The sequence below is a fragment of the Salvia hispanica genome, chromosome 3 (assembly GCF_023119035.1).
Source record: "Salvia hispanica cultivar TCC Black 2014 chromosome 3, UniMelb_Shisp_WGS_1.0, whole genome shotgun sequence".
In the NCBI taxonomy this organism is placed as follows: domain Eukaryota; kingdom Viridiplantae; phylum Streptophyta; class Magnoliopsida; order Lamiales; family Lamiaceae; genus Salvia; species Salvia hispanica.
Genome location: NC_062967.1, coordinates 48069906 through 48082698, shown reverse-complemented (window position 1 = coordinate 48082698; position 12793 = coordinate 48069906). Strand labels below are relative to the sequence as shown.

General features: G+C 36.5%; 3 protein-coding genes and 9 non-coding genes across 22 annotated transcripts; 11 read left to right on the top strand and 1 right to left on the bottom strand.

Annotated features, from left to right (window-relative positions):
- The first annotated feature begins 1690 nt into the window (after positions 1 to 1690).
- Positions 1691 to 2501, top strand: LOC125210379. Its single transcript, XM_048109936.1, has 2 exons — positions 1691 to 1993; positions 2076 to 2501. Exons 1-2 carry the CDS (start codon positions 1691 to 1693, stop codon positions 2499 to 2501), a joined length of 729 nt encoding a protein of 242 aa, XP_047965893.1.
- A 710-nt stretch (positions 2502 to 3211) lies between these two features.
- On the bottom strand, positions 3212 to 4141 carry LOC125210378. The gene is made up of 2 exons (XM_048109934.1): positions 4118 to 4141; positions 3212 to 3628 (listed from the first exon to the last, which is right to left on the bottom strand). Exons 1-2 carry the CDS (start codon positions 4139 to 4141, stop codon positions 3212 to 3214), a joined length of 441 nt encoding a protein of 146 aa, XP_047965891.1.
- Positions 4142 to 4412: 271 nt separating this feature from the next.
- On the top strand, positions 4413 to 12726 carry LOC125208899 (ribose-phosphate pyrophosphokinase 1). 11 transcript variants are annotated; one of them, XR_007174262.1, is made up of 11 exons: positions 4413 to 4595; positions 4760 to 4930; positions 5335 to 5583; positions 5734 to 5877; positions 5973 to 6140; positions 6321 to 6390; positions 6551 to 6632; positions 7860 to 8294; positions 9619 to 9704; positions 10045 to 10149; positions 11570 to 12726. XR_007174262.1 is itself a non-coding variant. In XM_048108415.1 (9 exons), the coding sequence occupies exons 1-8, from the start codon at positions 4506 to 4508 to the stop codon at positions 8038 to 8040; spliced, it is 1155 nt and encodes a 384-aa protein (XP_047964372.1). In that variant the 5' UTR covers positions 4413 to 4505; the 3' UTR covers positions 8041 to 8070; positions 8230 to 8404. The 11 variants fall into 11 exon arrangements, 7 of the variants coding, with proteins under 7 accessions (XP_047964372.1, XP_047964371.1, XP_047964377.1 ...); XR_007174263.1 differs by lacking the exon at positions 10045 to 10149; XR_007174264.1 differs by lacking the exons at positions 10045 to 10149; positions 11570 to 12726 and having other exon boundaries at positions 7860 to 8070; positions 8230 to 8294; positions 9619 to 9941.
- On the top strand, positions 11228 to 11309 carry LOC125217247. Its single transcript, XR_007175664.1, has one exon. It is a non-coding gene; the product is annotated as a small nucleolar RNA snoR14 (small nucleolar RNA).
- LOC125217221 lies at positions 11365 to 11455 on the top strand. Its single transcript, XR_007175639.1, has one exon. It is a non-coding gene; the product is annotated as a small nucleolar RNA Z101 (small nucleolar RNA).
- On the top strand, positions 11567 to 11647 carry LOC125217231. The gene has a single exon (XR_007175649.1). It is a non-coding gene; the product is annotated as a small nucleolar RNA U61 (small nucleolar RNA).
- LOC125217248 lies at positions 11703 to 11781 on the top strand. Its single transcript, XR_007175665.1, has one exon. It is a non-coding gene; the product is annotated as a small nucleolar RNA snoR14 (small nucleolar RNA).
- LOC125217220 lies at positions 11832 to 11921 on the top strand. Its single transcript, XR_007175638.1, has one exon. It is a non-coding gene; the product is annotated as a small nucleolar RNA Z101 (small nucleolar RNA).
- Positions 11968 to 12122, top strand: LOC125217266. The gene has a single exon (XR_007175683.1). It is a non-coding gene; the product is annotated as a small nucleolar RNA snoR135 (small nucleolar RNA).
- LOC125217234 lies at positions 12410 to 12488 on the top strand. Its single transcript, XR_007175651.1, has one exon. It is a non-coding gene; the product is annotated as a small nucleolar RNA U61 (small nucleolar RNA).
- LOC125217249 lies at positions 12533 to 12611 on the top strand. The gene has a single exon (XR_007175666.1). It is a non-coding gene; the product is annotated as a small nucleolar RNA snoR14 (small nucleolar RNA).
- LOC125217219 lies at positions 12642 to 12731 on the top strand. The gene has a single exon (XR_007175637.1). It is a non-coding gene; the product is annotated as a small nucleolar RNA Z101 (small nucleolar RNA).
- Positions 12732 to 12793: the final 62 nt, after the last annotated feature.

Here is a 12793-nt window from a genome sequence, read left to right as displayed (position 1 = left end):
ATGTTTTCTTGGCGATTCGTTATGGCTAGTGGTTGCTTTGCAAACGTGGGCGATGGATGATTGGGGTAAAATTTTATTTAATTTTTTTATTCTAAAATTATATTTATAAATATACGTACATAATTTGCTTTAAATTTCATTTTAAATTGCATTATCCATTTTGATTTTCCGATGTTGTTATTTTAAACAGATCACAAAGATCTCCAATGCCAAGCAAGATGTCAATCTTATGTTAAATGAAAGTGTTAGAATTTGGCTTCTTTTGATGAGTTGGAATACAAAGATGGATAATACAATATTTTATCTATTATCGGGTGCAACAAGAGCCCCTATCATTTGTCAGAGGATCAATGTCAAGGACTACGATGCCTCTAACATGGAACCATTATGACCTTCGGCAAAAGAAAAGGGGGAAGAATGTGGCTCACCGAAGATTTTTTACACAGAGTTTCTTTAATGCCTTAAAGACCAAATCTTCAAAAACTACCAAAGTAACAATGGATAAAGTTGCCTTAATGTACAACAAGATTAAACAAACATGGGCACAAAGATGTGGCCTATCGGCATAGTTGGGACGATATTCACCTAAAATCGAAGGAGACCTTTTCCGGCGACAAAGGAAAGGTGTTCAATTACAAGGATATTTAGGCAATTCTCCGGGTCAAATTCAAAGTTTGCATAGAAAAGGGATCTGAGCACTAAAGTTGATGAAGACTCTGAAACTGCGAAGTAATCCAATAGATTGGACAATATTGAAGACACAATTTTAATAAACGAGTATTCAACTATGCTAATACAAAATACGTAATCAATGAGCAATGAGGACAAAATTATGCATCAGTAGTTGTTTGTTTTACTTATAACTAAAAAATGTAGAAAGTATTTGTTGATTAAGATTTTTAATTTAGTATATTAGTTTAAATTATGTAATTTTGGAAATTTTTATTAAGTCGTTTAATTACTTTAAAGTCATTTATTTACATTTTATAAATAAAAAAGTTAGAGAAGAATTGAATTGTGATATGATTGTGGGTTTGATTTGAGGCATGGACAATGGATAGTTGCAGTTGTAGTATGATTTAAATTTGAAGGAAATGATGACCCGACAATTTTGTAATATGATTTGAGATTTGATTTGAAGTATGAATTGTTAATGGCTCTAAGAAAAATTTGAAGACACTATACACTTATGTTTATAGTTCTTTTTATTTAATTATTAATTTTTTTATCTTAACTATAGAATTTTATGTTTTATGATATTTTTACTTATTTATACAGAAATTTAATTAAAATAAATGCATAGTTATAAATAATAGTACTCCGAAATAAGAAGAAATTGAGAGAAATAAGATACTATGAGATTGTTGGATGATGCAAGTGATGAAATGAGACGAGAGAAATAATTAATTCGACTAAAACGACTGATCTTTGAATGTGTTATTTAGCTGTGTATAACAATAGCCATATAATGATTTAAATACATAACTTGTTAATAAGAGATATATTTATGGGGTACTCTTGTTTTCATTAGGAAAAAAATCTACTCCACATTTCTTTAATAAGAGTAATTTCCATTGGAAAACAGATAATTTAGCTGCTTTTCCCAAGAAATAATAGCCTCACAAAATCAACGAGGAGAGAAAGAAGCAAGAAAAAGCAGACTAGAAAGTCAGTTGTCATTCAAGAAAAGATGAAGATTTCACTCAAGCTTGATGAAAACCACCACGACCGCCACCACCAGTCGCCGCCGCCGCCGCCGTCGCTCCTCCTCCGTGCCAAAATTCCCTTAACAATCTTCAACCTCCCATTCCTTTCCCACTTCTCCACCTCCACCACCCACCCCTCCGACCTCTCCCTCTCTCTCTCCACCAATTTCCCCTCTTTCCCCTCTCTCAAACTCTCCCACGCCAGCGCCACCGCCGCCGCCCCACCCCTCACTCTCACCCTCAAATCCGGCACGGGTCTCTTCGGCTCCCCCAAAAACTCTCCTTTCGTCATCTCCGCTCACTTCTCCTTCGACCCTTCCAACCCCGCCCATCCCAACCCCTACATTCTCTCTCTTCCTCAAACCCCAGCTCGGATCTTTCTCTCTCCGGAAATCCACCGCCTCCCACCCTCCACCCGCCATCGCCGCCGAATCGATCAATCCGGACGCCGTGTGCGACTCCAGCTCCTTCGCGTTCGTGCCGCTGGAGACGCCCGCGGCAGTGAAGGAGCTCCCGCCGCAGAAAATTTCTAGGGCTTCGATTCTGAAGGGGACGCAGCTGGCGGCGACGACGCAGATGCCGCTGGCGAAGAGGCTGGCTCTGAGCTTCAGATGGCGGGTGAATTTGGCGGAGGATCAATTGCCGATTTTGAGAATCAACAAGATCGGAATTCAGAGAATTGACGATGCGGTTAGGGCTGATGAAAAGAGTGAGAAGAAATGTGCTTTTGTTTCTCATTTGCATTGTTTTGGATTGTATAAGACGATCGAGCTTTATGAGCAACTTTACAAATGATAATGTGCTTTTGGAGAGCTTACTATAGCTTAGTTTGGATCCTAATTTCATCTTCAAGTGTGATGCTTGTGTCATTGATTTTCAATTCATATTACAAAGATGTAGTAGGAGTACTATTATTCATTGCAAATAAGTAATCTTTTTGTAGGACTACAACAATTCTTTTACAAATTGGGGAGGGATGTTTTTTTTTCTCCTTGTACTAGATATCTTGATATTGTTTTTCACTTTTCAGGGTTCTTGATTGAATGAACCTGTTCAAGTTCATTCAAATTTCAAAACAACGCCGGTGTGTTAGATAATAAATGTTTCAACATTTTCTTTTCAATAATATCTTCAAGCTATGGCGATGCTAGAAAATCGGTGTTATGAAGTTCCTGAAAATAATGGTTAAATATTAAATACCAATTTCATAAAAATTAAGAAAGTGACATTATTGAGGGAAAAATTTAATCCTATAATTTTATAGTAAGAGCATCCACAATGGATGCCCTAGTGAGAGCCCTAGCGGTTGCCACGTCAACATGCCCTATCTTTCTGCAATGATGGAGTCCTAGTGGATGCTCTATCTATTATCCATTTCTCATTTCAATTTTTTTTTATGTTTACCAATTATAAATAGCAAAATTAGACTTCTAATTAAAAGAAATAGCAAAAACAATACATTACTTATTTTTTTTTTTTAAAGTTACAACTAAAGAGGTACAATTTCAACGACCATTACGTGTCCAAACTTCTTCAATCATGTCGTTCATGAGATCAAGATGAGCTTGTTGGTTGCGCATGCTCTCCTGAGCTTGCAATCTCTCGGTGACTCCATAGGATAAACCTCGAACGACCGGCGAGGCTGCATGACCTGTGCTCGGACCGGCTTCATCGTCGGACCACTCGCTAGCTGCACGACCTTCATTGTGAATAATCATGTTGTGCAAAATGATGCACACGTACATGACATTGGCGATATGATGCCTGTACCTGGAACGAGCCGGGCCTTTCACTATTCCCCAACGCGCTTGAAGCACACTGAATCCTCGCTCCACGTCCTTCCGTGCAGACTCCTGCTTTGCCGCAAAAAACTCTCTCCTCGCACCCGTTGGGCATGAAATGGATGAAAGTCGAGGGCAGAGCTTTGAGGGTAAGACAATGCAAAGAGAGAACTTATGATTTGTGAATGCTTGTTGTGATGTATTATGGAATGCATGGAATGTCTGCCAATTTATAGGCCAAGGGCACCAAGCTCACTACCAAATACAGTATGACCTAAAATATACAGTATATTCTTATGTTTTATACTCCATTTATTAGTCACTGCGTATACAAATACTTGACATGATAAAATACACTCGTTATGATTGGATAAAAATGAAATCTAACTGACCAGATTGTTACATAAATGCAGAAAAATATGTCAAATTCATGCTTTTAAGTTTTAGCAACCGAAATGAACTTGTCAAATATTATAGCCCAGTTGAAAATATACTAATAGTTTCAATAATAGGAGTCTTATTTTTCAGACATAAATTTTAAGAAATGTGATTGAAAAAATAAATAAAATATTAATCTCATTTTTATATATTTAAATTTTACTATAATGAAATATAAACAAAATAAGTTACTTTAGTGTAAATGCTACTCACCATCTTTGTAAAAAGAAAATGAGAGTTCATATGGTGGAGAAGTAATATTGAAGTCCATTTCTTACCCGAATGGAATCTAGTCCAAATGACTATAAATAAACGGAGTATAATTATTGTTATAAACAAAAGTGAACTTTTTCAAGAAAAAGTATCAAACCAAAGTAAACTAGCAATATAATTAATTTGTTTTGGATAGATTGAATTATAGTAGTAGGAGTACTTAATTAGAGTGAAAAAGAGAAATTAAAAAGATTGAGGAAAGGGAATGTGTTAATGGAGCTGCAGTGAGTGGTCAGGAAATCCGCAAAAATAAATAAAGAGACGACATTGAAACCCCCCAATACACACACACAGACCTCTCTCTTTCATGGCGTCTATGCTCTTGCCACCGCCAACCTCTTCTTCCGCCGCTTCCTCTCTTTTCTCGCGCTCCTCCTTTCCTACTCCCACTCCCGCCGTAACTCTCTCTATTGCTCTCTCTCTGTTTCATGTTAACTGCTCTTCGGATTGGATTCAACAAGTTTTCTTCCTTTCCTATTTGGAGATTGACCGCCGCTTTTGATTTCACTGTGAATTGTTGTGTGTTTTTTTGTCTTATTATGTTTCGGTTTGTGTTGATAGAGATGTGAGTTGACAGGGCCGGCGAACCGGAAGCCTTATGTTCCTGTTCTCAACGATCAGATGTTGCCCAAGTACTTGCAATCGAGACGATTGGTGACTGCGTTGAACACAAATACTACTAATAACAGGATCAAGATATTCTCCGGTACTGGCAATTTCGCGCTTTCTCAGGTGAATCCATGCTCTCTTTTCTCTTCATATTGGACTTGTACTCTTATTTCCATGTGTTTTTCTAAATATGGAACACAATACATGTTACCCTGGTTTGAGTGCCAACTTACTTGTAGAAACACTTGCCTTAAGTTTCATTTAAACTTGTCTGCAGTGTCAATAAGTCCTGCATGAGTTGATGATGATGACTTCAATGTAGGGACTTGACATGTAGGAAATTGAAATCCAATGACTGAGCATCACATGGACGGCCTTTTATATTAATTGCAGCTTTATCATTCTATCTCTGCCTCTGTTAGGTATTTTTGCCTCTGTTAGGTAGTGTCACACATCATTTGTTATGCTCTGCATTCCTCCACTCATTATTCTACTTCACTAAATTTGATGAATTGGTTCTCACTTAGGAAATTGCTAGGTATATGGGCATCAACCTTGGAAATATCCACATTAAGCGATTTGCAGATGGAGAGATTTACGTTCAGTTGCAAGAGAGTGTCCGTGGCTGTGATGTATACCTGGTCCAGCCAACCTGTCCTCCAGCTAATGAAAATCTTATGGAGCTTCTGATAATGATAGATGCTTGCCGAAGAGCTTCAGCCAAAAATATCACTGCAGTCATCCCATACTTTGGATATGCTCGAGCGGATAGAAAGGTGGATTTTTCAGTGATATATCACACATTTGTTCAGTTATTTACACAATGATGATTAAATACTTACAAGTGAGGAGTTCACTGAATAAATTCTAGAGGAAATGTTACTGAAATGTGGCACTGCTAATTTACAATGTTCTGATGTCAATAGACCCAAGGACGTGAATCTATTGCTGCCAAATTAGTAGCCAATCTTATCACAGAAGCAGGTGCAGATCGTGTTCTTGCCTGTGATATCCACTCTGGGCAGTCCATGGGTTACTTTGATATTCCCGTGGACCACGTATACTGCCAGGTAGTATTTTATTAAAGATTTCACCTTTATTACTTGTTTTCATTCGTACTCACATTGTTTTGTTTTTGGCTGTGTTTTTACTTTTTATGCAAAAGCCTGTCATCCTTGATTATCTTGCCAGCAAGAAGATATCCTCTGGTGACTTGGTAGTAGTCTCACCTGATGTTGGAGGAGTTGCACGAGCAAGAGCTTTTGCCAAGAAATTATCTGATGCACCTTTGGCCATTGTGGACAAAAGGCGACAGGGGCATAATGTTGCTGAGGTATTAAGTTTTTCTAGCTTAGCCGTCTTTGAACAATTTCTCAAGTTCATATGTCTGTACAAGATAAAAAACACAATGGGTTTTATTTTGGCTATTAGACAAAAAGTTTTCTTTCGACTACTCATTTCTTTTTTTGTAATTTATCTTTTGTTTCTTGGTTACATTACATTTTATTTGTAGGTAATGAATCTGATTGGTGATGTTAAAGGAAAAGTTGCAGTGATGGTAGATGACATGATAGATACAGCAGGTAATAGAATAATATAAATACTCTCTTTATTCAGTAATTTTGTTTGCTGAAGCAGCTGGATGCAACATCTCTCTCTCTCCCTCGCTCTTCTTCTTTTTTTCACCCTCTCTTAGATACAAAACTAATTTTTTATTTTTCTGTATGTTCTGTGGCTCTTAAGGAACTATTGCCAAAGGTGCAGAGTTGCTGCATGAGGAAGGTGCTCGGGAAGTCTATGCATGCAGCACTCATGCTGTTTTCAGGTATCAACATTTGTTATCTGTGGCTATTTTCACCATTTTATGTAATATCGTGGATCCTTTGATGACACTAAATAAACTTTCTTGTGCTGCTTTATCATGTTATTTAATACTCTTAAATACAAATTGTGTCAATAATACTAATAGTGGTGATAATCAATCATCTTAATTTTGAGTTGCTGTATAGATTTGCTCACTCGAGCATGAAATCCCACTTTTAATGCATACTGCATAGTGCATACATATAATGACTAGCAAACTACAACCAGAAAACTACTACTATAAACTACATGAAGCTTTTGCATATTTTCACATTAAAAAAGTTTTTTTTTTTGTCATTATTGGTGGTATATAGACCCCATTTTGCAAATCTGCATAATGTTGTATTCATTAAACTGCCACAACAATTATAATTTTGTATTCGTTGAACTATTATAAGACACTTTTATGTAGTTGTGGGCTTTGAATCCCACTTTTCAAGCTAAAAAATATTTCTAAAATTTATCCTCCATCATTTCATTGGGAGGAAAAGTACATGAAGGGATAATTTCTAGCACTTGAACAGACTAGACAGCTTCAGAAAATTTATGAGGTTTCTTTTCCCATCTTAGTACCCCTTTGAGCTGAAAACTTTTTGAATCAGGAACACCAAAACAAATTTTAATCGTTTGAACAAAAGTGATCTCTATCCAGAGTTCATAAACTGGCTACTGGAAGAAATTGCCTCTTTTTGGCTTGCAATTTGTACTCTAAACCTGTAATTCATGACATATTTAGTATACCCTACCAATCTTCAATCTACTTAAACCACACCGTGTTCTGGAACTTTTAATTCGTTGTAACTTGGAAGTGAGAAATAATGCTTCACAATACTTCATTTTTTTTAATTGCCTTACAACATTACTTGTGGTAGTCCACTCTTTCCAATTTGGTGTCTGTTATAAAGTAGTCCTATTGTGAAAATCCTATACTTCGGTTTGTAAGAGAAAAATAAAAAGATTCATAATGTGAGTCATGCGATGCTGTGTCCTAAAGAAGATAAAATTTCTTAAAAACATGTATCTTGATTCTGGAATTCAGAGTGTCTTCCAAAGGACGATATGTAGGTTTTTAGAATTTTTATTTCAGTAAGGAGGCATTTTTAATCAGTGCTTAATATGCTGGCTTCTTTCCATGTACAGAGATGATTCGACTTCTAACCATATATCTATTGATGTTGTTCTGTGACAGCCCCCCTGCAATCGAGAGGTTGTCGAGTGGCCTGTTCCAAGAGGTTATTATCACAAATACCCTTCCAGTGTCGGAGAAAAACTATTTCCCTCAGTTGACAGTTCTTTCAGTTGCTAACCTCTTGGGTGAAACAATATGGCGGGTTCATGATGATTGTTCCGTGAGTAGCATTTTCCAGTGATAAAACATCTGGTTTACTAGCTGATCAATGGTGAGGAAACCTTTCCGTTGCAGAAAAATAGTTTATCAGTTTACCGCCTGCTACTTGTGCCTGCAATGCCATCTTCTACCTCACCTCAACCCCACAAGACATTCGTAGAAGTTGAAGCAATAATGCCAGTCTTTGAAATGATCTTTTCGCGAATCTCAGGTCTTCGCACTTCTTTATTTAATTTTCTGGTTCAGAATCAGCAAGGAGTTGTTAGTAGCAGGCAGGTTAATTTCTTTTCCTATTTTGAGCTTTCTACAGGTTTAGGAACATCATTATTTGATTCTCATCTGATCATTGATGATTCTCTAATCATGAGTAATTTATTTCTCATGAAGTAGCTCTTTCAATGTAAACAACTGCAATTGCATACCTTACAACATATCAAATAAGCAATCAAATTATAGAATATATTAGAGTAAAGGCCAAAATTGGTCCTAAACATATGGTCATTTTACCTTTTTGGTCCTAAATTTTATCTTTTGGATTTTTTGGTCCTGCACATATGGAAATTTGATCATTTCGGTCCTCCCGTCAATAATTCTGTTAAAAACTAACGGTCAACGGATTTAATCCCGATTTTGACCAAATCAAACTCTTAATTTTGATTTTTAAGTCACTAATTAATCTCTTAATTATTTTAACAAATATCCATTTAAAATTAGAATTAAATCTTGGGTTTTTATTGTTGCTGGAGACGTTGTAGAGCTCCAGAGTCGATTGGTTCAGCGGAGGAATCTCGCGGGAGAATCGGTTGGAGTCGAGCGGTTGTGGTCGAGAAACAAGGTTTTGAGGTTTAGGAGGGAGTAGAAGTCGGGGATTGGGCCGGAGAGGGAGTTGTTTCGGAGGCTGAGGACGCGGAGCTGGTCGAGGCCGGCGGGGGAGGCGGCGGAGACGGTGCCGCGGAGGGCGAGGCTGTTGACGTCGTAGCGCACGATTCGGCCCTGGGCGCACTTGACGCCGCTCCAGTGGCAGCAGTCGAAGCGCTTGTTGGTGGTGTAGAGGAGCTTGCCGTCGAAGTCGGCATAGGACTTGAAGGCCAGCAGGGAGGCGGCGTCGGGAAGGAGGGTGCCGGCGGCGGCGGAGGTGAGGAAGAAGAAGAGTGTGAAAAGAAGCATTGTGTTTTGAATTTTAATTTTAAATGGATATTTGTTAAAATAATTAGAAGATTAATTAGTGACTAAAAAATTAGAATTAAGAGTTTAATTTGGTCAAAATTGGGATTAAATCCGTTGACCGTTAGTTTTTAACGGAACTATTGACGGAGGATCAAAATGATCAATTTTTCATATGTGCATGACCAAAAAATCCAAAAGATAAAATTTAGGACCAAAAAGGTAAAATGACTATATGTTTAGGACCAATTTTGACATTTACTCAATATATTATCATCAAGATGACCTGGGAATAGAAAGGTCTTTTCATATATGATTGTAGTAAGTGTAGTACTAGTACAGAAGATTTAAAGGTTGTAAATTACATCAGCTCCCAACACTACTTTGCTATCTCGGCCTCTTTTTTATTCTTCTTTGGCCTTCCTATTTGTTAAAGATAGGGGAGATGGAATTGGCTAAGAGGATATGTTGTCGTCCTTGGTCAGCATTGCTGCACTCCAATATCTTCCCAATTAATGGCGGGTTGGTTATTTGTCAGTACTGGTTAGCTTATGATGCAACTGTTTTTGGAAGTCCTCGGCCAAATGAGTATTTCATTAATGTATTTAGTAGTTCGTTTTGATTCTTTGGAACAACTTGGTGAATTTAGTATAGTTCAAATTGTGGAGACTACACAAACAATCAAATGTAGGAAGATGAGACCAGTCTGCTTCTTTGTGCTCAATCTATTCAGTAGTATATGAATCTTGTATCGTTTCACTTGTCTACTACAAAAACACGACCCACGTAAACTTAGAATAGCTGTTAATAACAATGAGAATGTATTTTTCCTCGTTATAATTCATTGTTGAAATACAAGCAGGTGCAACAATTGCAGTACTCAGCCAGTTGAGGGGGGTAGCTTTGCGTTTGAATGATATTCGAGTCCGTTTCTCTTTTGAAAATGCTTCGCACTCTCATATAATTGGTCAGCCATTAACCAATGATTGTTTGCTAGGTTGTTAATGGTCTTGAAATTTAGTACATATGGTTCAACCTTGTGTGCTACAACCAATTGACTTCAATAGAGCATTATTTTCATCACTTTTGGTGAAATTTATATTAGCATGTGTTGCTCGTAGTCTCAGTAAGATTAGTTTAAATTTTGTATTTAATTCGTTGCTTTTACTTCTCGTCTATATTTTAGATTTTATATATACTCCTATTAAGACCTATTGCATGATGCATATGAGATACAGTATACAACTTTACATCTTTATATGTCTTCTTCACTGAGAAATTAGATGGAAGCATAGATGATGAACTTATGAGTTTTATTGCAAGGGAGAAATTTATAAATGGAGTAGGTGTGAGAGGTTCTTTGGAGTTAAATTACTAAATTAGTAATGATAATTAGTTATGTGTTGTTTGTTCAGTTAATTATAAAAGTTGTTGGATTTGAGAAAACATTAGCCTAATAGTTACTGTGCTTTATCTGTTGAGAGACATAATAATGAGATAAATAATCATAGCTTCAAGGACTAAAAAGGGTAAATCTCATTTTTTTCATCCAATTTAAAAATTCACACAATATAATAGTATAATATAATTAAATTAATGATTTATATAATTAGATTAGACTAGTCATATATAATTGGCTTCACTTTCATCCTAAAATTGCCGTGATTATTTAATAAAATTCCCGATATAACAATAATTATTGTTGATTTTATTTAAATTTAACACAATTGGAGTAATTCATATTCCTAGTAGTGGTTTAGGGTTGGAGGAGCTCGCAGCAATTTAAGCGCCTCCACGGACTCCTCCAAAAACACTATAAATTCTACCCTCCCCCATTCTTTCTCCGCTCCACTTGTATTCAACTCCACAACTTCTCTCCTTCTACGTTCTGTTCCGTACAATGTGTTTGTAGTGCTAGTGTTTCGTGTTTTTCCATTCCATCGGTTTGGTTTGAGCAACGGCGATGAATCTGTCCCAGAGATGTTTATAATTTAATTTTTTTTAAATGTTATATTGTTTGCGTTCGAATATTCGAGTTGATTTTGGCGAGATGACGATGAAATTCATGTCTGTCAATCCACTGATTTACTGTGATGTTAAATCTGAATACCTACGGGTTCTGATCGCTTCTGAAATTCAAATTCGTCTGTTTCATTTCAAATTTAGTTAATTTAGAAATTTTTGGGAGCAGAGGATGAATTTAAAGTTAAATGGGTAATTTGCGACTGATATTTCGTTGATGCTAAACTCTTCTATCAGAACTGATGCCCCTCAAAAATTTGATATTTACATCATTAGATTTATATGAATGAGTGTTTCTGTTTAGGTATTCTTTAAAGGCAGTTCTCAATTACATTCTTTTGGTGTTGTGCATTTGAATTAAGCAGCGGTGATGAACATTCAACTGTGACCGAAGACGCTTGCCGTCAGTGACGGTACACAACCCTCTAAGAAGTTCTGAGCTCCGATTTGCTATTTCTGTTTTCCTTTTATATTATTAGTAATCTTATTCTCGTTTTGGCGAAGTGACGATAAAATTCATGCTCAAATCACTGATTTATTGTGATGTTAAAATTGAATCTCGACAGGTTCTGATCGCTTGTTAAATTTTAAATATTTGTTGGAAATTTTAAATTGTGTGATTTGGTTGTGCGCCAGATGATGAATCTTATGTGAAATGGGTAATTTGCGACTGATTTGTTGTGATGCTAAACTCACCTTGGAGAACTGATGCCAATAAAATTTTAATATCTGCTTTTGGATTTTTGTTGAACTGAAAGTATCTACAGCAGAGATTGTGTGTATCGACGTTGTGCGAATTTGATTCAAAATGCACTCTGATTGAAAGTATTCTCTGCAAAATTGAAATCACAAGGCGAAGATGGGCAGTTGTCCTTCAAATTTTCAGTTGATTTGTCAACAATCATCTTCCCCACACTTCCATAAAATTTAATACTCATATTCCCTTTCCTTTCCCACTAGTTGCATATGTTACCAATTCGATATTTTTGTCTTAATTTATTTTACACCTATGTTGCCATTGCTACTGCTGCTTTGGTAGGATTCCTCTGCCGCAGCATGAAGCTGTTTCCCTTGTTAGCAAAATCACGTTTTTATGCAATTTACATTCCTAAATTTGTAATTTATGTGAATTTCATATTTCTGTATTATTTTATGTTCTGATTGAGCTGGTTGAGGTATTGTTGGTTTTATGCATTTAAATTAAGCAGCTATGATGAATATTCAACTGTGACCGGAGACTTGTCGTCAGTGACGGTTCACAACCCTCTAAGAAGTTCTGAGCGCTTTAATTTGTTTGAAATCTTATGCTCAATTTTCCTATGATTTTGGCGAAGTGACGATGAATTTCATGCTCAAATCACTGATTTGTTGTGATGTTAAAATTGAATCTCGACAGGTTCTGATCGCCTGTTTAATTTCAAATGTTGTGATTTGATTGTGTGGCATGTGATGAATTTAATGTGAAATGGGTAATTTGCGACTGATTTGTTGTGATGCTAAACTCACCTTGGAGAACTGATGCCCCTTACAAAATTCGAATTTATCACAAGAATTTCTTTTTTCAGCTTCATTCCATTCATTTTCTCCTA

Coding starts and splice junctions, on each gene's coding strand:
- LOC125210379 (XM_048109936.1), top strand. CDS start 1,691: ATGAAGATTTCACTCAAGCTTGATGAAAACCACCACGACCGCCACCAC. Junction 1,994..2,075: donor CCCCCAAAAACTCTCCTTTC/GTCATCTCCGCT, acceptor CTCAAACCCCAG/CTCGGATCTTTCTCTCTCCG.
- LOC125210378 (XM_048109934.1), bottom strand. CDS start 4,141: ATGGTGAGTAGCATTTACACTAAA. Junction 3,629..4,117: donor TGAGTAGCATTTACACTAAA/GTAACTTATTTT, acceptor TTACCCTCAAAG/CTCTGCCCTCGACTTTCATC.
- LOC125208899 (XM_048108415.1), top strand. CDS start 4,506: ATGGCGTCTATGCTCTTGCCACCGCCAACCTCTTCTTCCGCCGCTTCC. Junction 5,584..5,733: donor ATGCTCGAGCGGATAGAAAG/GTGGATTTTTCA, acceptor TGATGTCAATAG/ACCCAAGGACGTGAATCTAT. Junction 5,878..5,972: donor TGGACCACGTATACTGCCAG/GTAGTATTTTAT, acceptor TTTATGCAAAAG/CCTGTCATCCTTGATTATCT.